The sequence below is a fragment of the Pongo pygmaeus genome, chromosome 6 (assembly GCF_028885625.2).
Source record: "Pongo pygmaeus isolate AG05252 chromosome 6, NHGRI_mPonPyg2-v2.0_pri, whole genome shotgun sequence".
Classification (NCBI taxonomy): domain Eukaryota; kingdom Metazoa; phylum Chordata; class Mammalia; order Primates; family Hominidae; genus Pongo; species Pongo pygmaeus.
In genome coordinates, this window is record NC_072379.2 from 70320085 (window position 1) to 70347062 (window position 26978).

The 26978-nt window shown below is 40.3% G+C and overlaps 1 protein-coding gene across 14 annotated transcripts in view; it reads left to right on the plus strand.

Annotated features, from left to right (window-relative positions):
* The first annotated feature begins 1399 nt into the window (after positions 1–1399).
* The window catches only part of CRPPA (CDP-L-ribitol pyrophosphorylase A), a 328167-nt gene continuing 302588 nt past the window's right edge, over positions 1400–26978 (plus strand). For 3 of the 14 annotated variants that reach the window (XM_054494935.2, XM_063667508.1, XM_054494931.2), the window contains exons 1-2: positions 1468–2128; positions 16851–17127. In XM_054494935.2, coding sequence (XP_054350910.2) covers positions 1872–2128; positions 16851–17127 — 534 coding nt within the window. In that variant the 5' untranslated portion in view covers positions 1468–1871. Of the gene's footprint in view, positions 2129–16850; positions 17128–26978 lie in introns of all 14 variants that reach the window. The other 11 variants (XM_063667503.1, XM_063667504.1, XM_054494928.2 and 8 more) reach the window with 9 other exon arrangements.

Here is a 26978-nt window from a genome sequence, read left to right on the forward strand (position 1 = left end):
ATAAAACCCAATGGTCGACACCAGAGTCAAGTTGCCCCTTTTGCTGGTGTTTTCTTAAACTAGTTAATCCACAACACCCTCCGGAAAGCCTAAGGGATAAAGCCTTTGGACCTTAACACAGCCCCACAGGGCCTCTCTCTTGCTCCCCACCTGCTGGTTGGGAGTCCTGTTATCTCCAGACTTCCCATCAGGCTTATTCTCTGGTGAATCTGTAAGTAATAAAATGCGCCTGTTATTTCACATGTTTTGTGTGCTGCCTCCTCTGGCGTCTCACCTGCACACCAGAACCTAGCTTTCCTCTCTGGGCCAGCGCTCTCCTGAAGAGTGGCTATTCTGGCTTATGACCACTCTTAAGAGAGAGACCTCGAGATCAAATTAGAAAGGAACAATAGCAATAAAAATTACAAGGAAGTATATTATGGCACCCACTTTTCAGCTAAGAAACCTCAACTAGCACAGGACCTAAACGCTAATTATAATAAAAGTAACAAAAGTGAAAGAATGCCTTCAATAAGACTAAACAAAAAGAAAAAGCAGAAAACATATCATTTTTGTATGCTCTCGAGAAAATAGGTAAAAATAAAAATTGTAATACTATAACTGGATAACATTTCCAGTGTTTAAAAAGATTATTTTTTATGAATCATAAACCACTGGATTAAGACTGAATTACTGATGATTATACACTTTAATGATCATTAATCTATTTAATCAGCAATTCATTCAATAAATATTAAGCTTCTGTTACATTCCAGGAGCTGGGCACACACACACAACCCAAACTAAAAGAAAAATGTTGCTGCTTTCATGCAGTTTACATTCCAAGGACCTAATACAATAGTGCTCTCCTCCAAATTCTTCACTATACTTTCATGGTAAACCTCACCAGCAACAAGAGTACTAAATAAGGTAAGATATGCTTTAGGCCTGGAATTCTTCAACTTTGGCCTACTTCCGTATGAGGGTCTTAAGGCTGCTCTGCCATTAGTTGTGCAATCTTACATAAATTAACCATTTTAACTTCTTTTCCCCTTTGTAAAAAGGGAAATGGCAATAGTTGAGTTCTTCTGGAGACTAAATGACATAAGGTGTATCGATTGTTCAGCAATTAGTATTGCTTTGCCCGTGGTTCCAAAATGTGCCTGCTCATCAGAATCACCCGAGGATCTTTAAAAAAATTCCAAAGTCCGGTGCTCACCAGACCAATTAAATCCCAATCTCTGAGCGTGTCAGGACACGCTCCCCAGGTGGTTCCAACGTGCAGACAAGTTTGAGAGCCACCACAGTTTGGATTATTGATGTGCCACAATAACACTTGCTAATCCATCTGTCTTTACCCCAGGTGGAACCAGGAAGCCTCCAGAGCTTAATGGAATTCAGATAATCGAGGTGCATACGCACCCTACGTCCCATCCTGTTACTTGAATCCCAGTCTCTTCCAAAATTTTAAAGCAGGGAGGGATGGAACAGAGGCCTGACCTCTCCTGCATACTCATGACCCTTAAGTATCTGCGATCTTTAGATATGTAGGGCGTGCTGACATTTCCACTTGCGGTGACAGCTGGGCCTGCCTGGGGGGAAGCGCAGAGCGGGCAAGTCAGCCCTCCCGGAGGCGCTGGGACAGGGTGCGGAGGCCGCAGCCGCGCCGCGAGGGCAGATCGACAACCTCAGCTGCTGCCGCGGCTGTTGGGATCGTCCCCTGAGGGGCAGCAACAGCGGGGCTCCGGCGGCTCAGGGGGGCGCCTTCTGCTTGCGCGCTCTGCGTCCCTCTCCGTGGTCGGCCCTTCGCCCCACAACCCCGGCCGAGGGTGGGGGCAGCGCGGGGTCGCATCGGCCCGAGGATAGCGTGGCTCGCCGTTCCGCTCGCAGCCATGGAGGCCGCGCCGCCGGGCAGCTCCAGGCCCACGGAGCCGGGTCCTTGCCTGAGTGGTCAGCGCGGCGCGGACCACGCGGCTTCCGCCTCCCTGCAGAGCGCGGCCGGCACCGAGCCCGGGCGCCACCCGCTCGCCGTGGCAGCTGTGTTGCCTGCCGGGGGATGCGGGGAGAGGATGGGGGTCCCCACCCCGAAGCAATTCTGCCCCATCCTGGAGAGGCCGCTCATCAGCTACACCCTGCAGGCCCTGGAGAGGTAATGCGGCGCCGGGCGCGCCCCGCGGTTCCCTGGGGCCCGGCCCCCGCTCCCCGCCCTGCCGCTGCTCTAGCGCTGGCACCTTCACTTCGGGGACTGCTGGGCCGGGCTTAGTTATTCAAGCTTGAGCTCTGTTCCCTCCCGCATTTCAGAGATGGGAAGCTCTGGCCTTTAACAGATAGGCACGAAAGCTCCAGCTGCCCCACAGAGCCCTTTACGTCCCCAAGCAGACGAGGTGGTGGGGAAGGCCCAGCGTGTGGCGCCGGATTAGAGAGTGCATGGGTTGGGACTAGGCGATTTGGAGTTCTAGCTGTGGGGCCTAAGGAGAAGCTGTGCGGATAGTCTCGCGGTCCCGGGGCTCTGCCTCCGCGCATGCGTGGATTGAGTTGTACGTGCACACTGAAGTTTCCAGGGTGTGTGTTCGTTTTTTTCATTCATTTACTGAGCACCTTCTGTGAGACAGACTGCGCTAATTACTAGGTGCTGCAGGAGGGGAGAGGAGCAGAATTTTATAAGCTTTCAATGGTGGAAAGGGCTTTAAGCCTGAATTTGAGGTCATACCCCCTTTATCTTAGAAAAGGCACTGAAGTTAACCAGTTGGAGAAATGAAGGAGACAGGGAATGGGATAAGGAGGACTAGGGGAACAGTCGTGAGGAGCTGAGGAAGTGAAATGGAGGGGTATGTTATAATATTAACTTACTTTGTTTTTAGCACTGAGTAATGAGGTGGAGTTTGGGGCGGGGGTGCAGGGGTGGGAAGCAGCGGCATTACAAATATCCACATAGTTTTGCTAAGGTGTTTGAACTTCTCTGAAGCCAGTGGGGAGCTGTGGTAGTTTGTGAAGCCTTGAATTGGTGCGAACCGTTTGCATTTCAAGATAGATGTCATCCTTTAGCATACATTGCCTTTGCAGGAGGTTTTGAAAACCAAGCTAGTGAGGTTCTAGTCCAAGGGAAGTGGCACGTTCTCCAGAAAGGAGCCCCACGCAAACCCTCACATATGCTTCAAAAGCCAAAACGTTCAAGTTGTTTTGTGACCGCCCCACGGGTTCACCTTGCCCTTGCCTAAACAGAGCCGATTTATCAAGACAGGGGAATTGCAATGGAGAAAGAGTAATTCACGCAGAGTCGGCTGTGCGGGAGATTGGAGTTTTATTATTACTCAAATCAGTTTCAAATCAAATTATTACTCAAAAATTATTACTCAAATCGAGCATTTTGGGATCGGAGTTTTAAAAGATAATTTGGCGGGTAGAGGCTCGGGAAGTGGGGAGTGCTAATTGATCAGGTTGGAGATGGAATCATAGGGGGTCTAAGTGAGGTTTTCTTGGTGTCTTCCGTTCCTGGGTCGGATCGCAGAACTGGTTGAGACAGATTACCGGTCTGGGTGGTGTCAGCTGATTCATGGAGTGAAGGGTCTGTAAAATATCTCAAGCACTGATCTTAGGTTTCACAATAGTGATGTTATCCCGAGGAGCAATTTGGAGAGGTTCAGACTCTTGCAGCCAGAGGATGCATGACCCCTGAACTGTAATTTCTAATCTTGTAGCTAATTTGTTAGTCCTGTGAAGGCAGACTGGTCCCCAGGCAAGAAGGGGGTCTTTTTGGGAAAGGGCTATTATCAATTTTGTTTCAGAGTCAAACCATAAACTAAATTCCTTCCCAAAGTTAGTTTGGCCTATGCCAAAGAATCAACAAGGACAGCTTAATGGTTAGAAGCAAGATGGAGTCAGGATTGATCTTTCACTGTCCTAATTTCCTCAGTTATAATTTTCACAAAGGCAGTTTCAGGTTCTCATACGACTATTTTACTTTCTGAATATTGGAGTTTGGAAAATGGAAGTGTAAAAAGCCATAATCACCGATTTATGTAATCTGCCCAATGATTACATCTGAAACTCAAAATTTGAAATGATTCCAGTTGCTAACTTTATTCCATTTCTCTAGGTAGTGGGGGGAGGGGTCCCTGAAACCATTTCATGAACCACTTACCATAATATTCCAGTGCCATGAACATTGTGACAACATAGCTCATATATGAAGGCATTTCTATGGGACACAATGGGTCTTGGCCAACAGGATCTTTATCTGCTTGGTAATTAGCTATAGGGGATTCTAGTCACTTTTACACTCAACTTTTCTCCCATGGAGAAAACTTTTGCATTAACTTGAATTTTTTGCATCTTCTAGGCAGCCTAAGATAGGTGGACACTAAAAATCTCACTGATATGGTTTGGCTGTGTCCCCACCCAAAAATCTCATCTCAAATTTTAATCCCCATAACCATGAATGTTAAAGGACAGATCAGGTGGAAGTAATCGAAGCCTGGGACAAAGATCAGGTGGAGGTAATTGAGTCACGAGGATGGTTTCCCCCATGCTGGTCTCTTGGTAGTGAGTTCTCATGAGATCTGGTAGTTTTATTAGTGTTTGGTAGTTCCTCCTGTGTTCATTCTCCTTCCTGCCACCTTGTGAAGAAGGCACCTTCCTTTCCCTTCACCTTCCACCATGCTTGTAAGTTTCCTGAGGCCTCCCCAGCCATGCTGAACTGTGAGTCAGTTAAACCTCTTTCCTTTATAAATTACTTAATGTTAGGCAGTTCTTTATAGCAGTGTGAGAATAGACTAATACACTCACTTTTAAGGGAAAAGAATGTTTGGAAAGGCCTTGTTTATGGAAAATAAAACGCTTGTCTTGTACTTTTACTTAATTGATAACAGCAGTCATAAAATCCTAATGGCAATAGTAACTCATCAAAATTTTCATTCTGAAACACTTCATGGCTCATTTTTATCACTATTATGTTTGAAGAACTTATGGAACATGATTATATTTTGGGTATATCCTAGGAAGTCCTTAGAAAGCTTGCTTTATAGCAGTGTGTGGGTGCTGCTTGGCCATTTGCCAAGTGAAAGCTCTTACCTCCTTCTGTAAAAGATCAGCCCTACAGACTGTTGATAGTTTTCTTAGGGTATGGTGCCAAAAGTCTTAAGTCACTTCATTAAAAAAGATAATTTATACAAATTCAAATAAGGAAAAGGACATGGAAGTATAAAATGCCTTAGAAGACTACTTTTTTGCTCTGTTGAGAAATTATGCATGCTTTTTACTTATTAAAGAGAAAACACAGTTCTCATTGTCCCAAATAAGAAAAATAATGGGTGTCACAACTGTCAATCATTTAGGTTATTCTGAGAGAATGTCGCTTCTTGTTTTTCAAGGGCTGTATGTGATACCCCAAATTTGATTTTTTTTTTTTTTTTTTATAACTTCAACTTCTATTTTAGATTCAGAGGGAGTGTGTGTGTAGATTTATTACCTGGGTATATTGTGTGATGCTGAAGTTTAGGGTATGATTGATCCCATCACCCATGTAAAGAGTTTAGTACTGAATAGTTTTTCAACCTTTGCCCCCTCCCTCCTCCCTCTAGTAATCCCTAGTGTCTGTTGTTGACATCTTTATGTCCATGAATACTCATTGTTTAGCTCCATCTTGTGAGAACTTGTGGTAATTGGTTTTCTGTTCCTCTGTTAATTTGCTGAGAATAATGGCCTCCAGCTGCAATCATGTTGCTGCAAAGAACTTGATTTTTTTCTTTTTATGGCTACATAGTATTCCATAGTGTATACGTACCATATTTTCTTTATCCAATCCACCATTAATCGGCACCTAGGTTGATTCCCTGTGTTTGCTATTGTGAATAGCACTGTGATGAACATGGTGCATGCATCTTTTTGGTAGAAGCATTTATTTTCTTTTGGATATATACCCACTAATGAGATTGCTGGGTTGAATGGTAGTTCTAAGTTCTTTGAGAAATCTCCAAACTTCTTTCCACAGTGACTGAACTAATTGACTTTCCCAGTAACACTGTATACATGTTCCCCTTTTCTCTGCAGCCTTGCTAGGATCTGTTTTTTTTTTGACTTTTTCATAATAGTCATCATGATTGATGTGAGATGATATCTCATTGTGGTTTTGATTTGCATTTCTGACTAGTGATGTGGAACATTTTTTTGTTTGTTGGATACTTGGATGTTGTCTTTTGAGAAGTGTTTGTTCGTGCCATTTGTGCATTTTTAATGTGGGTATTTGTTTTTTGCTGGTTCAATTGTTTACAGTTCCTTATAGATTCTGGATATTAGGCCTTTGCTTGAGAGTGCAAAAACTGTTTACTCTGATAGTTTCAATTGCTGTGCAGAAGCTCTTTTGTTTTTTTGGAGATAGGGTCTCACTGTGCTACCCAGGCTGGAGTGCAGTGGCAGGATTTCAGCTCACTGCAGCCTCAACCTCCTGGGCTCAAGCAATCCTCCCACTTCAGACCCTTAAGTAGCTGGGACTACAGTCACGTGCCACCATGCCCAGATAAATTTTTTTTGTACTTTTTGTAGAAATGGGGTTTCGCCATGTTGGGCAGGCTTATCTTGAGCTCCTGAGCTCAGGTGATCCACCTGCCTCTGTCTCCCAGAGTGCTGGGATTACAAGTGTGAGCGACCGCACCTGGCTGCTGTGCAGAAGCTGTTTAGTTTAATTTGCTCTCAGTTGTCAATTTTTGTTTTTGTTGCAATTGCTTTTGAGGACTTAGTCAGAAATTCTTTCCCAAGGCAGACGCCCAGAATGGTGTTTACTAGGTTTTCTTCTAGGATTCTTATAGTTGGAGGTCTTTCATTTAAATCTTTAATCTATCTTGAGTTAATTTTTGTGTATGGTGAGAGGTAGGGGGTCCAGTTTTATTCCTCTGGATATGGCTAGCCAGCTATCCTACCAACATTTATGGAATAGGGAGTCCTTTTCCCAAAAATTGCTTATTTTTGTCAACTTTATTTCTGGGTTCTCTGTTCTGTTCCATTGGTCTGTGTCTATTGTGTACCAGTACTGTGCTGTTTGGGTTACTGTAGCCTTATAGTATAGTTTGAAATTGATGCCCTGAATTTGACTTCAAAATTCATTTTATTTGCCCCTCATAAGTAAGGATATTCTTTGCCCAAACTTTTGCTATCTTACTAATAGAGGGTTGAGAAGTTGTAATTTTTAAATATCTCACCTAAGAAATTCAAACTACCATTGAAAATGACTCTTATGGGTTGATTTGTCTTTTGGAATTTTGAACCAAAATCTAATTGGGGACTACAAAAGAGAAGGGAGAACTACTGAACTTTGGCCCCAAATTCCTAAATTGGGATAGAGAAATGTAAAGAAACATGACTAGTCTTGCCTCTGGTTAAAGACTGCCACGTACACGTACATTTGTTTCCGCTACTTCCTTGACCCACCTAAAGGAGCTAAACATGTATATAGCTGCAGAAGGGAGAATGAATGAGAGGAAGTGCCACAGATGAGCACTAATAAACTCAGGAGAGAGGCGCGTGGTAACCTAATCAGATGTAATGAACCCAGGAAAGCTAAAACTTCAGGTAGAACTTCTCAGGAAGTAAGATGAATAAAGTTATACGACCTTGGAAAAGTGTAGACATCAGAGGCACAGGGTATCTCTGAAGGTGGGATAGAACAATGAAAAGGGGACACCTGATTGAATCCTTCAAAAGGAAGAGTAAAACTCCCAGATCTTTAACAGATACTGAGGCTTATTCTCTGGCTGAGAATTAGCACAGCTAATGACTTGAGTTCGGTACTCTATGGCAATGGGGGAATTAAGAGAGACTACATCTTGATACAGTGAGATCCTTAGTGCCTGAGGTAGATGACTCAAGGAAGTTTTCTGCTTTTCAGACATGCCATATATTAAAGTAGCTATTCTTCTAAAATCAAGGAGTTGGAGGAGACATTGAAAGAAAATCCATTTTGTGAATTGACTGGAACTTCAGATTGCTTGTCCATTTTCCTTTTGACAAAATCAGAAAAGTTTCTTTAGTTTAGCCAAGTTCTACTTTGCACCATTGAAACTGCTTAGAAAACTACTCATCAGATTAAATGAGATTCAAAAGTACCGCTGAACCCATCAGTATCTGAGGCATGTTGGCCAAAGGCTCTGAGAAAATGGAGATTTACAGCTAAGTATTTAATATATCAAGATTATGTTGTTTGTGGATATATTTGTATATTATGATTAAGCATCATGTACATGTATAGACATATGTATTAGTATATATGAATGTGTGTATAGGTTAATATACTCCAGTCTTAAAAAATGGTAGTCCAGAATTGTGCATATGGATATTACTAGGAAGGATCACATATAACAACTCATTTCTACTTTATACTGGGAACTAGACCCTTTCAGAAGTTGATTAAAAATATTTCTAGGATTTCAAAAGTTGTTTTGGCTTTTTAACTGAACTGAAAAATAATTATTGATCCCCAGGTTATAAAATAAAGGGAATCTTAGTTTTCGCCTTTTACTAACAAGAAACTGAGATTAGGGGTGCTAATCCCTTAGATAACTATCGCTTTGTGACCTGAGTTTCTATAAGGAAATGTTGCTCCAAGAAATCAGATGACAATGGTGTTATTGGCAGGGGCATAAAGCTGACAATTAAACCGTAACATTCACTCACAATTTATCAATTTATGTATCTAGATTTTACTGTTTTAAAAAATGTATTCCCTGGATCTGTTGTAGGGATCTGTTGTACTGGCAAAAATTTCTGCCAGTAATCTAATTTCTGGTTTAAATATACAAGGAAAGTGTCATGGGGTGTGCAGGTGTGTGTGTGTGTGTGTGTGTGTGTGTGTGTGTTGGGGTCGGGGGGGTGGTCAATCTGGAATAGCTGAAAAATAGACTAAGATGACAACTACAACAAAAGGGATTAAGAAAGGCAAACTTCAGCCATGCTTATTCAGACTTGGTGATGAGTTGGGTAGGGGTTGGGAATTCCTGAGAGTGGATTTGAACAAGGTCTGGCAGCGCTTTCCTCACAGTTCATGAGGTTTTTGAGCTCTCTCAGGTGGAGGACAATGCTTAAGATAACTTTCCTTTAGAAGGTTTCATGCTTGTCAAAGTTCATTATAACTCGGCTTCCCCTATAAATCTTCTACAGGAAAATGTGCTGTTCCACTGATTCAAAAGTATTCTAGAACTTATGATAGTTGTGTGTATCATCGTATGTTAATCTGTTGGCACTGATTCATGTTTCAGAATATTTTCAGTTTGGCTAGAGTGAATTAGTCACCTTGAGTTGGACAACTCCAGGTAAATTTGGGGAGAAAAATCAGTTTTGTAGATCTGTATGTGTTTATATTTTGGAAACTAAATCTTCAGATTGAGATTGGGCTTGGAAATCAATGAAAGTCTATGTTTCTTTATTGTTTAAGACTCCATAGTGTGTGTTTCAGTATATTAGCTTAGTTTTTTAAAAAAACTTTTGTCCATTTATTCAATTTGTTTTCTTGTGTACTTTTACATATTCTGTCCTAGATTTTGGAAAACCACAGCAAATTCTGTTGAACAAGATACACAAGTAAAGATATAAATGTTAGTCCAGATGAACAAGGTTGATCACTTTGAATTAGGCTGAGATAACAGGAATGGAGTAGAGAAGACAGGAGAAATATTTAGGAGCTAGTGTTGATAGCTCTTAGTGATTAATTGTATTAGAGATTCAGAATGAGAAAGGAATGCTTTTAGTTGTGTGGTTAGATAAATTTGACTTAAAATTTTGTCTCAAGTCTTCCTTAATAAAAGGGTCAAGTCTGAGTCATGGGACTTGTATTTTGTACAGGTCAGATGATTAAAGGTCAGTGTTACATTTCCAAAGGACCCCATGGAACACCTTCAAAATAAGTGGTAAGACTAAGGCAGGTAGGCTGAGGCCTGTCAACTGGGAGCCTTCATGGGCCATAGTAGGAAGGCTTCACATTGCAAAGGTAATCCAAGAGCCAGCCCCATCATGCCAATTCAATATTTTGCTGCTGAAACATCAGGGTCAGTATGGAGAAATAAGAATCTATGAATTATGTCCATAGTACAATCCAGAGGCCAAGTTTCCGTGAAGGCTGCCATGGAAATGAGCAGCAGCTGCCACTGTCCCCTTGCAGCCAAACTCTGCAGACTGGATGAGAGGGCTTTCAGAGGTGTTAACAGGGTCTGATCTTTCCCATCTGTTTTATAAAGCATTTGTTAAAATGTTCTGTTCCTGATAGATCTGTTAAAACTGTCTGGGCTGAGTATTCCTGTAAGCAATATTTGTTATTCCGGGAGAAAATAACTTTTGAGTTATTATATTTCTTCCTCAATGTCTGTAGGTGTAATAGAGCTTAAGGCTAGGTTCCTATTTGCCTGTGGAATGTGCTAGAAAGGAAATATTCAGGAGAACTTGACAGAATTAGGCTGCTGAGGATTTTGTGTGGACTTGTCCTCAGTTAAGAGGTAAACTGGATCTCTTTATTCAGCAAATATTTGATCAGTAGGCACTGTGTGAGGTACTTAAGGTCTTTTTCAGTCCCATGATTTTACATTATTAAATTTTAATACTGTAAAAGACTTTTAATTCTATAACTAAAAAAGAATGTGAATAAATCCTTAGAAATACAAACAGTACTTATAAAGACTTGCAAGTACTGGGTGTATGCTTGGTTGCTGACCAAAATAGCTTTATAAGCCTGTTATCTCTGAAGAGTGTTCTAAAACAGTGTTTTCCAAACTTTTTTTGTGACCTGTTACAAGAATTACGTTTTTGCCTCATGGCTCAGTGACAAACGCATATTTACTTATACACTCACACACATTTGAAAGAAAATTCATGAAAACAACCTATCTCTGTGCTACGCATTTTAATTTTTCTGTTCTATTTCTGTTCCATTTACCCAACAATGTTGCTCTAAAACTTACTATAAACTGATTTTATGACACTCTAATGGGACCTGAAATTGGCAGTTTGAGAAATACTGGTTTAAAATGCCATTTTCTGTTTAGAGTCTCAAACAATTGTTTGAAATAGTGTAAGGCCATAAGTGTCTGTAGTTATTTACATCTACTCTGGCTGTTTTCTGTCTGATGAAATGGAGAATTTGAGTTATTTTAAGGCAATCTAGTAAAATTGGGAGTTAATTCATTGAATAGATACTTGAATGACTACTTTATGTCAAGTGTTATCCTATCTTCCTCTTAATTCTTCATCATATTTTAACATTTAAGTCAATGTAAACTTTCTTTAAAAAGTAGCAAACTGATTTCCTTACAAGTTAACCATTTTTTTCTGGCAGAATATACTATGAAAAGTAACAGGCGAATAGTTTAGAGGACAAGTTGTAATCTTTCCTTTAAAAATACTACTGATTTAGTTGAACATGTACTTATAACTCCTATATTAAAAAGTGAACATGTCACACTAATAAACAGCTGAAGTATATATGAAATACTTTTAGTAGCTTTCTATAAATCTAAGCAGTTTTTATGCCTAATTATTCAAGCATTCTCCTCTCTATTTATTTAACATATACTTACTGACATGTGGTTGAGAAGTTAGGAATTCTGTCAGTCTTTGTTCATTACTGACTCACCAGTATCTAGTATAGTGCCTGGCAAATGCTTGATACTTACTTGATGTTTCTTAAATGACTAAAGGAACACATGAAAGAATGCCTACTTCTGCCTGAGTTACAAGAAATTATAAGAAACTTGGGCACTTTTGACTATAAAAGCAGGAATATTATGTGTTTCAACCTTAATATAAATGAAGTGCTGTAGATAAAATGATCCAAAATGATTTTTTCTCTCGTGGATTTTTCACCTTCCTCTCAGAGACAGTGTTGGTGCATTATTTACAGAGGCTAAAGTTAAAGGCTCCAAAGTCAGACCGGAGGTCACAGCTTGGTCCCTTAGTTTCTGAGCTGTGTGATTATGGGCAGGTTACTGCCTGTGTCCTCATGTGTAAAGCTGAGATGATAATGTGCTTTATAGAGCCGATATGGATATTGAGATATTGCAGGCGAAATATTCTACACATTGATTGCCTGGTACCTAGCAAACGTTCCATATGTCTTAGGTGTTATTTCTACTATGTTACTGAAAGTTGAGTATGTGCTAAGTTCTGGGACATAGTTTTTTGCTTTCTATGAGTTGGCAGCCTAGTGAGGAAGATAAAGTTATAAACAGTGTAGTATAGTCCTTAAGACTCTACGTGTATAAACACTCTGCAAGCTGAGAAGCAGGGATGTTGTATGCAGAATGGCAGTCAGGGAAAGCTTCCTGGAGGGAGCCATCTCTGAACTGAGAACTGATGAGTAAGTAAGACTCGGGCAATGCCGGCAGGGAGTGGGGGCAGTTAGGGAGGAGAGAGGGATGGGGACAGTGTTGAGAGGCCAGGTAAGCAGCACATGCAAATACCTGAGTGTGAGAGATGCCTTCCCTTCAGGGAGCAGTTGGGTATGAGAGTAAGAGGGCATGGAAGAGACCAAGTGATGTGCATGAAGTAGGCTGAGGTCAGGTCCTGAAGGGTCTTGCTCGAGAGCCAGCAGGGGATGACCTCAGATTTGTGCTTGAGAAAGATCATCTGGAAGTGGTGAGAATGGATTGTATTGGGATAAGAAGAGTAAGAGGAAACACCTGAGGGGCTAGCGCAGTAAATTATGGTAGAGATGACCGTCTGGGTCACAGCTATGGCAGTAGAGCCAGAATCTTGGGAAATCCCACATTTAAGAGGGATTGAAGAACTGTCAGTCACCACTTGCTAATAACTTTAATTTGAAACGTGAGTGCAGTAAGTTCTGCAATTGCTAAATTTGCAATGAAAGGCCTAGGAAATGGGCTACAAAACAAAGAACAACCCACGTTTAGTCTTATTCCAGAATCACTTTCATTGCCTGTACAGATTACTACAGATTGTTCTTTGAAGTTCTGAACTGAATTATTTTTGATTGTGATAAACATCCTCCCAAGGTGTGTGAAACATGAAAGTAATCCCAGCTCTCAAGGAGCCTTAGGACCTAGAAATCAGAGCAGAGGGTCAAATACCTAGAAATAAAACAATCAACAAAATCACACTGCATAGGGAATGCTGTTTTCATTCTTAGATTTATTTATTTACTTGTAGCTAGTCAGGGTAATGAGAGCCTCCTTTGTTTTCACGATCCTTGAGACTATGCTGTGTTGTAAGATGTTATACTGCCCCTGGTAGATGAGACTGACTAGAGTCATTTTTTCAACAAATAATGTACTGAGCACCCACTAGGAGTTAGGTGTAAGGCAATGGACAAAGCAGACATTGTCTATATTATGGAGCCTACATTCTAGAAGAGGAAATAAAATGAAATGTTGTATTATCTTGAAAAATGGTAAAATTTCTTACTGCTTCATTTTTAGAATAAGATGGTAGTATAGAAAAAAGTAATGTCTTCGTATATTTGGATCTTTTTGTCTCTTGTATGAGAGATCGTGTAGAAGTACTGTAAAGATTACGAGAGCTAAAATATAAAAAATGCTTAAGACACAGTGCTTAATTTATATTGGCTATTATTATGTGATACTTGTCTTATTTTGCTACTTTTTCTTCCTGACTCATGTATATGATTACTTCTAGAATAGACTGTCTCTAAAACGCCATATACAAGCTCCACCTGGTACCCAGGCGACCATCATTGCATTGCCCAGATTACAGCAGCCACCTCCTACCTGGGGTCTCTGCATCCTTTGTCTCTTTGCTGAATCCTTTCTCCTCCCTGCAGCCAGAGTAAAATTTATGCTCTTGTGATTCCTATTGCTGCTATAAAAATTACTACAAACTGAATGGCTTAAAACCACATTCTCTTACAATTTTGGAGGTCAGAAGTCTCAATTTAGTTTCACTGAGCTGTGTCAAGGTGTTGGCAAAACTGCATTCCTTCTGGAAGATTTGGGGGAGTATCCATTTCCTTGCCTTTCTCTAAAATCTAGAGGCTGGCCACGCATGGGGCTCACTCCTATAATTCCAGCACTTTGGGAGGTTGAGGTGGGTGGATCACCTGCTCTCTAACAGGAGTTAGAGACCAGCCTGGCCAGTACGGTGAAACCTAGTCTCTACTAAAAATACAAAAATTAGCTATGTGTGGTGGCAGGTGCCTGTAATCCCAGCAACTTGGGAGGCTGAGGCAGGAGAATTGCTTGAACCTGGGAGTCAGAGGTTGCAGTGAGCCAAGATTGTGCCACTGCACTCCAGCCTGGGTGACAGAGTGAGACTCTGTCTCAAAAAATAAAATTCTAGAGGCCACTCATGCTCTTTGGCTTGAGGCCTTGCCTCAGTCTGACATCTGCTTCTGTCATCACATCTTCTCCAGTGACTCTCCTGCGACCTTCTTTCCTTTATAAGGACTCTTGTGATTACATTGGATCCACCTAGATAATTCAGGACCATTGCCGTATTTCAAAATCCTTAATCACCTCTGCAAAGTCCTGTTTGCCATTTAAGGTAACATAGTCACAGGTATAGTCACAGGTTTCATGAGTAAGGAAGTGTACATCTTTCTGGGTTCATTATTCTGTTTACCAAAAACTCCTATTAGAATGTGATGAGTGAGTATTGGTTTTTGGCCTGAGTGCACTCACCTGCTTAAAGCTTTTCTATGGCTGCCTATCCTCTTTTCAGGATTAAAGTTTAAAACCCCTAGGATTCTGCCCACCTCCTGCCTAGGCCTCCAGGGCTCTGCATGGGGCCTTCTCCTTGCTCGGGGAACTCCAGCTCTGCTTCCTCCCAGCCCATGAGGACCTTGCCATGGCCTTTACTTGGACCAGTCCTCTCTCCTTCTCTCCTAGCCTGTTTGCCTGCTTACCTGCCACCCATCCCTTGTGTCTCAGTGCAAACTCCCTTTTCTTGGAGAATGCCCCCAAAGCCTCCTCCAGACTGTTTAGCTACTCAGCCTACATGCTGTCCTGAACGTGGACTTCTTAATTGTGTTTAATCACAGCTTGCAATTGTTGATTGGTGTTTTTGTTTCATGTCTGTAAGTTCTGAGGGCTTATTTCTATTGTATTCTCGATGCTGATAAGTTTTTCTTTGTTGTTGTTTTTTGTTTTTTAAGGACAGAGTCCTGCTCTGTTGCCCAGGCTAGAGTACAGTGGCATGATCTTGGCTTATTTCAACTTCTGCCTCCTGGGTTCAAGTGATTCTCTTGCCTCAGCCTCTCGAGTAGCTGGGATTACAGTTGTGTGGCACTACACCTGGTTGATTTTTTTTTATATTTTTGGTAGAGACGGAGTTTCACTATGTTGGCCAGGCTGGTCTCGAACTCCTGATGTCAAGTGATCCACCTGCCTCAGCCTCCCAAAGTGTTGGGATTACAGGCATGAGCCACCATGCCTGGCCGATGCTGATAATGTATCGGTGCTCAATAAATATTAAAGAAATGGGCTTAAAATGAAAAGTCAGTGTCACCTATAAAGTAGCTCTTGGTTTTGTTCATCAGTGTAGTCTTGTTTTAGCTACAAGCAGAATGGGGTTTTGGGTTGTGGAAAGGGTCTGTTCGATAACAAGAGGTAGGAGACATTACTGGGTGAGGCAACCCAATGTTAACTTCATTTTTCAGTAAAGGTAATCTTTATGCAGTAATTTTCAGGCCCTTCCATATCTTTAAAAATATTCTAAAGATTTAACTGTTTTAGCATGAAAGTATAGGATCTCATAGGCTAAGAATTAAAAATTAAGTCTTTGTTCAGAATTGGTATCATGGGTCAGACACCGTTGTCTTGGTTTGGGCTTTTGGGCTGTGGTATATTGAGTCTACAGTGACGCTTGCCTCCATTAGCACTGGTGTTCCAGACAAGTCTGCCAGACTCTAATGCAGCAGCAACTTGGTAATGTGGACTACTTGCAGTCTACTATGTCAGTAGGTCCTTTAAGAAAATGTTTTACAGGCTGGGCTTGGTGGCTCACGCCTGTAATCCCAACACTTTGGGAGGCCGAGGCGGGTGGGTCACCTGAGGTCAGGAGTTCAAGACTAGCCTGGGCAACATCGTGAAACCCTATCTCTACTAAAAAAATGCAAACACTAGCTGGGCATGGTGGCGGGTGCCTGTAATCCCAGCTACTTGGGAGGCTGAGGCACGAGAATAGTTTGAACCCAGGAGGCGGAGGTTGCAGTGAACTGAGATGGTGCCACTGTACTCCAGCATGGGGCACAGAGTGAGACTCTGTCTTGAAAATGTTTTACAAGAGAAACATTGCTTTATGCTTTGTATATGACTCAATAGAAAAATCCTATTTCATGAATTGTGAGCTTTTCTACTTTACTTAAACCTTATTGCTACAATATTAATTATTATGGTTTCTTCCATTTAAGGTACGTATTTAGCAAGGCTTGTGTTAGCTAAGTTTTCCAGCTTTGTTGGTATTCAAGTGGTTGGCTGCCAACTTGGTGGAATTCTTGAAAGAGACAGTCAACTTTTGGATCTCAAAAGTGCTTTGAATTGTCTAATTGAAGGGAAAAGTATTTGGAAAAATTTAAAAGCATATCCCAACTATAGACTATTTTTTCATACAATCTATATTCTAATTATTCAAATTTAAGTAAAAAATGACATCTGGTAGTACTATATACTATGTACATTTACTATATCATGTAAGATATTCTACGTAATATGAAACACTGTCTAGAGCTATAGTGTTAAATGCTCACTGATTCTTTTTTGTCAACCTCTTTACTGGACCTAATAAGAATGCATAAAACTGATTTATTAACTTGCAGTTTTTAATCTCCCTATGTAAATATACCGATACTAGTGATTCAATTTTCTGTTACTCACTTTAGTTGTCTAAGAATTAACTTACGAATTGTACATGTACTTTCCATTTAGAGTATGTTGGATAAAGGACATTGTTGTGGCAGTAACTGGAGAGAACATGGAAGTAATGAAAAGTATTATTCAGAAGTATCAGCATAAACGCATCTCACTGGTTGAAGCTGGAGTGACCCGCCACAGGTCAATTTTCAATGGACTAAAAGCACTGGCAGAGGATCAGATCAACTCTAAACTCTCTAAGCCAGAAGTAGTGATTATCCATGATGCTGTGAGACCATTTGTTGAGGAAGATGTCCTTCTTAAAGTTGTCACAGCTGCTAAGGAACACGGGGTAAGTCTTTTTACTTGAGTCTAGATAGAAGGGACAAGGACTGTAGTGTGGTTCATTTGCTGAATTTTGATTCAATTCTGTTTAAATGTCAAATTATTTAAAATGTACATGATAACCTAAAGATGTTATGGTGATTTGTTGTAGTAACTTTATAGATTGAGACTGTTCTGGAACATATCTTTTGCTATAGTCATCTACCATAATGTGATATGAGGTATTTGGAGAAGAATGTATTAATGTTATTACAGTATAGATATAAATGAAACTTTAATGAAAATTAAAAGGCAGTTATATTAAAAATGCCTGAGAAGTCTCTCAAAAGTAAAGGATATGTATAATATGGTCCATTGTACTCAATTTTGTGTTAGTTTCAGAAGTGGTTTGTTTTCTAGTATATACTATATAAGATTTTCATAGCCCTTAAAGTAAATCATCTTGAGATGACAATTGTTTCCATTTGCTTCACCAAAATAAACACAGGATAGCAAAAGACCTATTGTAATCTTTGGAGCATGTTTATTTTTTTCCTTCTGTTACCAAGTAAAATTATATAAATATGGTAATAGATACTAAACTTTTTTGCAGTCTAAATTGGAGACTTAGTGAAATTTATTGCAAAGCGATGGTATTGTATAATAGAAATAGGCTATGAAGTTGGACAGACCTAGGTCCAAATCTGTCTTTTTATTTACTAGTGATGTCGTGTTTTTAGCTTTGAGTCCATTTTCGCTACCTGTGAAAATATAAAAAATAATACTTGTAAGGTTATTTTAGGATTGGAAATTATGTTAACTATTAGAATACTAAGTGCTTAAAGGGTATTAATACTAAGTGCTTAAAGGGTATTATTTTAAGATGAATTATAACATCTATGTAATAGTTTCCTTTAAGATTATAGGCCAACAGGAGGCAAGCCTTCCTAGCCATCTGGGTGCCCAGAAGCTTTTTTTTTTTTTTTTTCTCTTTAAAACCTATTTAGGAAAGACAGTCTATAACTTCAATAACCCATGTGTATTTGAATTGCCATAGGAAATTTTCCCTAACTTCATCTCTTCCTTCTGCAACATGAATTTCACTTTAAAACTGTATAAGAATTTCATAGACCAAATGAAATATTTTGATTTGCATTTAAACAAAAGGATAAATGGTATTTAAGGTAGTGAAACTTGTGGTCCAGGAACCATTAATGACCACAAAACTTTCCCCTGGATCTTGTGCCTCCCCCTTGACTCCTTCCTCTTCTCCAGAGTGCTTAATTGTGGTAGAGGCAAGGTAATCAGTTGCAAGGGTGGTGAGAAGGCATAAAGAAGCACAGGATTTACAACTTAAGAATTTGAGTAAATTTTGCATATTTGGAAAAGTTCTTAGGGATGACAATACAATTTGGTAGATGGACATTTATTCCAACGCATATTATACACAATTTTTTTTTGCCTGTGTTACCTTTTGGAAAATTCACTTAAGCTCACTATAACAATTGTACACATTTGCGATTTTTTTGTTGTTGTTGAGTAATAAGCAGAAAGTATTTCTGAGATATTGTCCATGAAGTCATTCTTCTGAGAGTATGTCGTGAAAGGCAAAAGAAGCCTTTTATCTTGCTCCAATTAATATGCTAAGGATATCATTGTCTTACATGTGATTTAATAGAACATATTAAAATACATAGCAGTTACTTTTTGCAGATTTGAGGGAGTTCCTGTTAGATTGTTTCTTAGAATATAATTTGTAAGATTTAATCACATAATGCATCTTAAATGAAACAAACTATATTTCAGTGAAATCTGTAATTTTCTGATTAGATTAAGAAGCTGGTTCAGAACAAAACTTTACAACTTATTTAAGTAAACCTCAGAAATACAGTTTCTTTTAGAAATATTGCCTTGTTTTTGTTGGTGTTAAAACATAAAGGGTAAAATCATGAGTTTTATATACATCCATGTTTAAGAATTTTTTCAAGTTTATTAATGAGAGAACCAGACAGATGTTACAACTGGTTCAAAGTTGAATCCAGAAAAACACTTATTTATACAAAGTAAAAAGGTATGTTGAAGTGAATTAAAACAGAAAACTGGCTTTTTTATGGGGGAGTCAATTGAAACTCCAATAGACAGAATTCATTTGCATGTTTATAGGCAAGAATTGTTTTGCATTGCTATTGGTTATCTACAACTTTGAGAGTTGTAAAAGAGCTCAAGGCTAGATTCAGCTAATCTGGAAGAGTCTGCTCTTAGTCATGTAGTTGTTCATTGCAGACATCCTGTAATCTTTTTGGTTTGTTTTATATTTTCTTAAAACAATTAGGATAGTGTCCCAGTATTCTCAGTTAACTCCAGGTACTACGTCCTGCCAGTTCTCTCACACTGTACTGACTTACAATCATAAAAACATAAATGCAGTCACACACTGTTCAGACTATTTTCCAGGCCTCCTTTTAACTCATTGCCTTTTGTTGTCTTAGATAGTTTTCTACAGACTCCTTAACTGATTATTTTTCTTCCTAGATATTAATTTTCAGGTTCTACCTAAAGGTCCCCTTCACACACATTTTCTGAACAAGCTACACTGTGATTATCTTTAGGGAGGGGTGGGTTATGTATGCTAACAATAACTATTTTAACTGACGTTCCATTTTGCTTAATTGAAAAAACTTAAACTGGTAAAGAGAATGCCTCAAGAGACTCAGATGTCCACGATTAAGGCTGGCATTAAGGTTGTAGAGCTCAAAAGCATCACAAGGACCCAGTTTTTCTTTTTGCCTGTATTACATTGTCAGGCCCTACAGGGAGGCAAGATGGCTTCCATAAGGTCGGGAGCAAAATTCCATCACGATTGTTTCTGTCTTATGTTAATGATGATAGTTTTTCTGGGTATAAAATTCTAAGTCTACAATTGTTTTTTCCCCCCGCTCACTATTTTGAAATTAGGTTATGTCACTGTCTCCTGGCTTTTATATTGCTTTTTGGAAGTCTAACCAACCTAATTGTAATCCTTTGGAAGTAATTTGCCTTTTCTCTCTGAATGCTTTTAAGATAATTTATTTTTCCTATGTGTTAGTCTCTGTGATGTGTCTGTATAGACTTTTTCCCTTGCTTTGGATTTATTGTCCTTTATGAACATTGATTCATATTTTTATTCTAGAAAAATCTGAATAATTATCTAATTTGAATATTGATTCTGCCCAATTTCTGGTCCTGACAACTCTTTTCCCCTTACCTTATGTATACTGTATCTATGATACACTCTTATCCAGTCCTCGTGTGTCCTAAGTTCTCTTTCATATTGCTGTTTTTGTATGCCGCATCCTAGGTAACTTGTTTCCAATTTCTCATTTTTTTTTTTTTTAGCTCTGTCTAGTATCCCATTTAAGGACTTTTAAAACAAACATTTTAAAATTATTTGGAGTCCCATTTTGTCCCTTATCATGTATGATTAATCTCCTTTCTGTTTTTTATCTTCTATTGCCTTTTAAGCTCTGAACATAATACTTTATACACTATAGCCAATAGTACTTCTTGGTAGTTTAATTCACTAACTCTTCATTTCTGTTTACTTTTGTTCATAATTTGTTTCCTCCTTTGTTTTATAATTTGGATTGTAAGTCCATGTTTGGCAAGACTTTATCATCAGGAGTTCTGTGAACACGGGATAAGGGTGTGTTTCTGAGGCATGGATTTTTGTTCCTTCTGCCAGGGATCCCAGGGGCTTTACTAGCTTGGAACAACTTTACATTAATTCTTGGCTTGGAGTTTTATAGATTCTGTGGTAATGTTAAATGAAACTCTAAACTCACATGAAGCCAAGCTTACTGTTGTAACTTCTCAGGGAAAACTGTCCCTGCCCTTCAAGATCCCAAGCCAAGATAATTTTGCTTGCTGTTTTCCTTCACTTGTGGGTGTCTCTCCTCCCCTGCCCCAGCTACCTTTTAAATGAGGGACTTTCCCTTTTATGGGTCTTAGTGTGGAAATTACAGTTCTAATCAAGTAGCACACGCTTAAGGTCTTAGTCCTCATTCTTCCTCATCTGTTAAAACTAAAGCCTCTTGTTAACCGAAGGCATCTCTGCCGTCTTATTTCTCTGATTTCTAACTATCAGGTTGTTCACTCTTAGGTGATTGGTTGAGTCCAGACATACTCTGAAAAGGCTGTTTGTAAAATTCTCTCCTATATATTTTTTTTAAATGAAAGAGGTGTTTCAAGATACCCAGTCTACCATATTACCAAAATTAGAGGTCCGTAATCTTTTCTAAGTCAGAAGGACTTGTATATTTCTGCGTAATTAAGTCAGATAAAGAAGTGGCAATGAGGACTTTGTTATAAGGGAAATGTTGGAAAGAGTAAAGTAAGTTGGAATGTGAAGAAATCAAAGGTAAGTGAGAATAATTTTAAGAAGGACCAACACGTTAAATATTACATTGACTATAAGAACACTAACAATAGGATGACTCAAATGAGACTGCATCAGCAAAGCAACCTCCTAAGTATTGCTGCTGGTGGAAGAAGACATTTTCTAAGTTACTTGTATATCCTTCTTACCTCAGCTTTGTACTCCAGCACCTCTAGTCATTTTATGCTCTTGTTGGTGATCAACTTCTCACACATTTCTCACCTTGCATACCCCTAATTTATGTTATAAATCATAGCAGTCTGGCTACTTTTTCCTCTGACCATTCTTTCCAAAATCACCTGTGACTACCTAATTCCCATATTAAATGTGCATTTCAGTCTGTTAAATAATAAATAATTGGCTCTTTATTCCAGGTTCCTGGGAGGAAGACTCTAAATCTCTGGGATTCCTGAAGTAACAGGAGAGTCTATTTATGAGCTCCTTGGATTATACCTGAGCTTATGCTAATGAGAAGACATGATTTAGGAAGTGGGCTGGTCACCAGAAAGATGAAATAATGTGATTAGAGGCTTTGAACCAGCTCAGCCTCTGGGGATAGGAAGGGGACTGAAGATTGAGTTCAACCAGGTAGCCAGTGATTGAATTAGTCATGCCTCTAGCATGAAACCTCAAACTCTGGACCCTGGTCCAGGAGAGCTACCTGGTTATTGAACACAGGGCTGTGCTGGGAGGGTGGTGTACCCTGATTCCATGGAGACAAGGCATGAAAGCTTTAGGATTCCCCCAGACCTCACCCTGTGTCTCTTCATTTGGTAGTTGTATCGTTTGTAATTAAAACTGCAATTACAAATGTATAACTTTTATAAATGTCACACACGTGTCAGGCATGGGTTGGGCATATGTTGGGCATGTGTCCACATCTTCCATCACACATATTGGTCATGTGCCATGTCACGTGTCGGTCACGTGTCACAAACTTGTAACGTGTCACACACCAGTTGGTTATGTATCTCGTGTCAGTCACGTGTCAATGACTCGATCACGTGATCGTGTTGTGTTGGTCACGTGCCAGTCGTGTCAATTGTGTGTCACAAATGTGTCAGTCATGTGTCAATCATGTCAGTGCCAGTAGTGTCAATCACGTGCAAGTCATGTGTCGTTCGGGTGTTATACATGTTGGTCACGGGTCAATCAGGTGTTGGTCATGTGTCACACAAGTGTTGATAACAAGTCGATCACGTTTCAGTCACCTGTTACTCGTGCCAGTCCTGTCAACCAGGTCAGTGTGTCACAAACATGTTGGTCATGTGTCAATTATGTCAATCACGTGTCTATTAGGTGTTGGTCAAGTGTCATGCTCTGTGTCTCATCGGTAACGTCACACAGGTGATGTGACAATCACGTGTTGATCATGTGTAGATCTTGTCAGCCACGTGTTGGATACGTGCCAATCATGTTTCAATCGTGTCTGTGACATGTCACAAACGTGTCATCAGGTCAATCATGTCAATCACGTGTCAATCATGTTGGTCATCTGTTCAGATATCACACTCCAGTCACGTGTCAGTTGTGTCATACACGTTGTCAATCACGTGCCAATCACGTGTTAAGTATTCATCTTGTGCTAATCATGTCATTCGCGAGTCAGTCACGTGTCAAATATTCACGTGTCAATCGTTTCACATGTAAGCCATGTCAGTCACGTGTCACATATGGTCACATAACACACCTGTCACACGTGTTGATCACGTAACGATCACGAGTCAATCACATCAGTCACGTGTTAGTCATGTGTCAATCAGGTGTCATGTGCCACACGTGTCGATCACGTGACGATCAAGTGTCAGTCACGTGTTGGTCATGTGCCAATCATGTCAATCACTTGTCACTTGTGACAAACGTCAGTTACATGTCAATCATGTCAGTCATGTCATGTTGCTCACGTGTTGGTCACGTGTCACTGGTCATGCATCAGCCACGTGTCACACGTTGATCACATGTCAATTATGTGTCAATCTCATGTTAGTCACGTGTTGGACATGTGCCAATCATGTAAGTTGCTTGTCACATGTCACAAACGTGTTGGTCACATGCCAATTGATTCAATCACGTCAGTCACAAACATGTCAGTCATGTCAATCTCGTGTCAATCACGTGTCAATCATGCTCTGGTCGTGCATTGGTCAAGAGTCACGTGTTGATCACACGTCAATCTTGTCAATCACGTATCAGTCACGTGTTGGACACGTGCCAATCGTGTAAGTTGCTTGTCACATGTCATGAAGGTGTCGGTCACATACCAATCACTTCAATCATGTCAGTCACAAATGTGTCACATACCAAAGTTAGCCATGTGTCAATCACACTCTGGTCACGTGTTGGTCACGTGTCACACGTGTTGACACATTCGTATGTGTATTGTGTCAGTCACATGTTAGACACGTGATTCAAACCTGTCAATTGCGTGTCTAGTGTCACAAATGCGTTGGTCATGTGTCAATCCTGTGAATCATGTCATGTCACATGTTCATGTGTCAATCATGCTTTGGTCACGTGTTGGTGACATGTCACGTGCTGACCACGTGACGATCACGTCTCACGTGTCAGTCACGTGTTGGTCATGCACCAATCGTGAATCACTTGTCACCTGTCCTAAACCTGTTGGTCACATGTCAGTCATGTCAGTCATGTGTCAATCACCTGGCCACGGGCTGGTCAGGTGTCACGTGTTGATTGTGATCACATGTCAGTAACGACTCTATCACATGTCAGTCACGTGTTGGACATGTGCTGATCACGTCAATCACATGTGAGTCACCTGTTCGTCACATGCCAATTGTGTAAATCGCATTAGTCACGTGTCAAACGTGTTGGTCACGTGTCAATCATGTTAATCACGTGTCAAGTGTCATGTGTCATATGTGTTGGTCACATGTCAGGCATTGGTTAAGCGTTGGTCACGTGTCACCCACGTGTTGATTACATGGTAATTGTGTCAGTCACGTGTCACGTGTCACAAAGCTGTCCATGTTTCAGTCACGTCAGTAGTGTTGATGTGTCAATCACACTAGCAACACGTCGGTCACGTGCCACACGTGTTGATCACTTGATCACGTATCACTCGTGTTGATCATGTGTCAGTCACATTTAGGATCCGTGCCAATCACGTGTCAATGATATAGGTCATGTGCCAATCGTGTCAGTCACACGCATGAGTCACATGTCACAAACCTCGGTCATGTCAATCGTGTGAATCACTTATGTCAGTCACATCAGTCACATGTCAATCATGCCCTGGTCTCGCCTCAGTCACATGTCACACACGTGTTGATAACGTGTTGATCATGTGTTTATCACGTGAATTACCTGTCAATCATGCACTGGTCATGTGTCACGTGTAAGTCACGTGTTGGTCACGTGATGATTACATGTGGATCATGTCTTGATCACGTGTCATGTAGGTCACAGGCCGATCATGTGTCAATTGCATCATTCACATGTCATGTGTCAGTCAAGTGCCAATAATGTCAATCACTTGTCACTCATGTTAATAATGTTATTGTTCACGTGTCAATCACACCCTGGTCATGTCGGTCAGCTGTGACACATGTTGATTACGTGTTGATCATGTGTCAATCACATCAGTCACATGTTAGGTGGTAAGGTAAATGGCAAGTAAGTCACATGTCAAATGTGTCAATCATGTGTCAATCACCTGCCAGTCGTGTTGGTCACACGTCAAACATGCTTTGGTCACACGTTGGTCACATGTTACACAAGTGTTACGTGTTGACCACGTGACGATCACGTGTTGATCCTTTGTGGATTTCGTCAGTCACGTTAAACATGTGCCGATCATGTCAGTGACGTGTTCACGTGCCAATCATGTTATTCACGTCAGTCACGTCTGAAACCTTGGTCACATGTCAGTCATGTATCACATGTCAGTCACATGTTTGTCGGTGATGTCCTAGTCATGTCAGTCATTTGTCATGTGTCACACACGTGTCAGTCGTGTCACATGTCAGTCACCTGCCACACGTTTCATATATTTGTCAAATTGGTCACATCAGTCACATTTGTCAATCATGTGTTGTGTTGATCATGTCACATGTTATTCACATGTTATGTGTCAGTTATGTTTCTGTTACATGTCAGCCATGAGTCACATGTCACGTGTCACATGTTACATCACACATTACACGTGTCTGTCACATGTCCATTACGTGTCAGTTACTTGTCACATCTGTCACGTGTCACACGTGTTACACATATCAGTCACCTGTAACACGTGTTGGTCATGTCACACGTGTCCATCACGTGTCAGTTACATGTCACATTTGTGTCACCCTCATGTCTTGTGTTAGTCATGTTTTGTGTACATGTCAGTTATGTGTATGTATTACATACGTGTCATGTCACACGTCCATCACGTTTTGATAATGTGTTGTCATTGGCATTTTGATAATGTGTCAGACAAGCATCTCTAACTTGTCAGTTGTGTATCCATATGTCTTATTTCATACGTGTGTCTTACACATCACACGTGTTTTCTCACACTTGTCCCATGTGTCACGTGTTACACGTTTCTTCTGGCACATGTTTCACACGTGTCAATTCCATGTCAGTCATGTCACACGTGTCAGCAGTGTCACACGTGTCTTCTGTCACGTCAGTTTTTCATTACACATATGTCACATTTTTGTCACACATGTGCTTTCACGTGTTATCTTCCATTATGTGTCACATATGTATAACATATTCCATCACACGTGCCACCCATCTTTAGTTACACGCATGTCACATGTCTTCCGTCACATGTATGTCACACGTTTTCTGTCACATGTATGTTATACAAATGTGTTCCATCACACATGCATCAGTTTTCTCTATCCACCCATTGACTGGTTGGCATTTGGGCTGGTTCCATATTTTGCAGTTGCAAGTTGTGCTGCTACATACGTGCATGTGTAAGTATCTTTTTTGTACAATGACTTCTTTTCCTCAGACTGGATACCCACTAGAGGGTCTGCTGGATCAAATGGTAGTTCTACTCTTAGTTTTTTAAGGAATCTTCTCACCACATTGTTTTCTGTAGTGGTTGTACTATTTTATATTCTCACCAGCAGTGTAGAAGTATTCCATTTTTACCATATCCACACCAACATCTACTGTTTTTTAGGTTTTGGTTTTGGCCATTCTGGTAGGAGTAAGGTGTTATCACATTGTGGTTTTGATTTGCATTTCCCTGATCAGTTGGCAGATTTTTGAACTCTGTATTTGGAAATGTGATATTTAAGTAGGATTGACCATGACTAATAACCACTTGTACTTGTCCATTGTAATCAATATACTTCGGGTCAGGGTTTATTCATGCGTGGGGGTAAGATAATGATTTTTTCCTGGCTTCTGCATGGGGATAAGATAATGTTTTTTGCCTGGCTTATTGGATACCGTAGTATTGTCTTCTAGAGAAACTTTGATACTTGTTTAAATCCTAGATC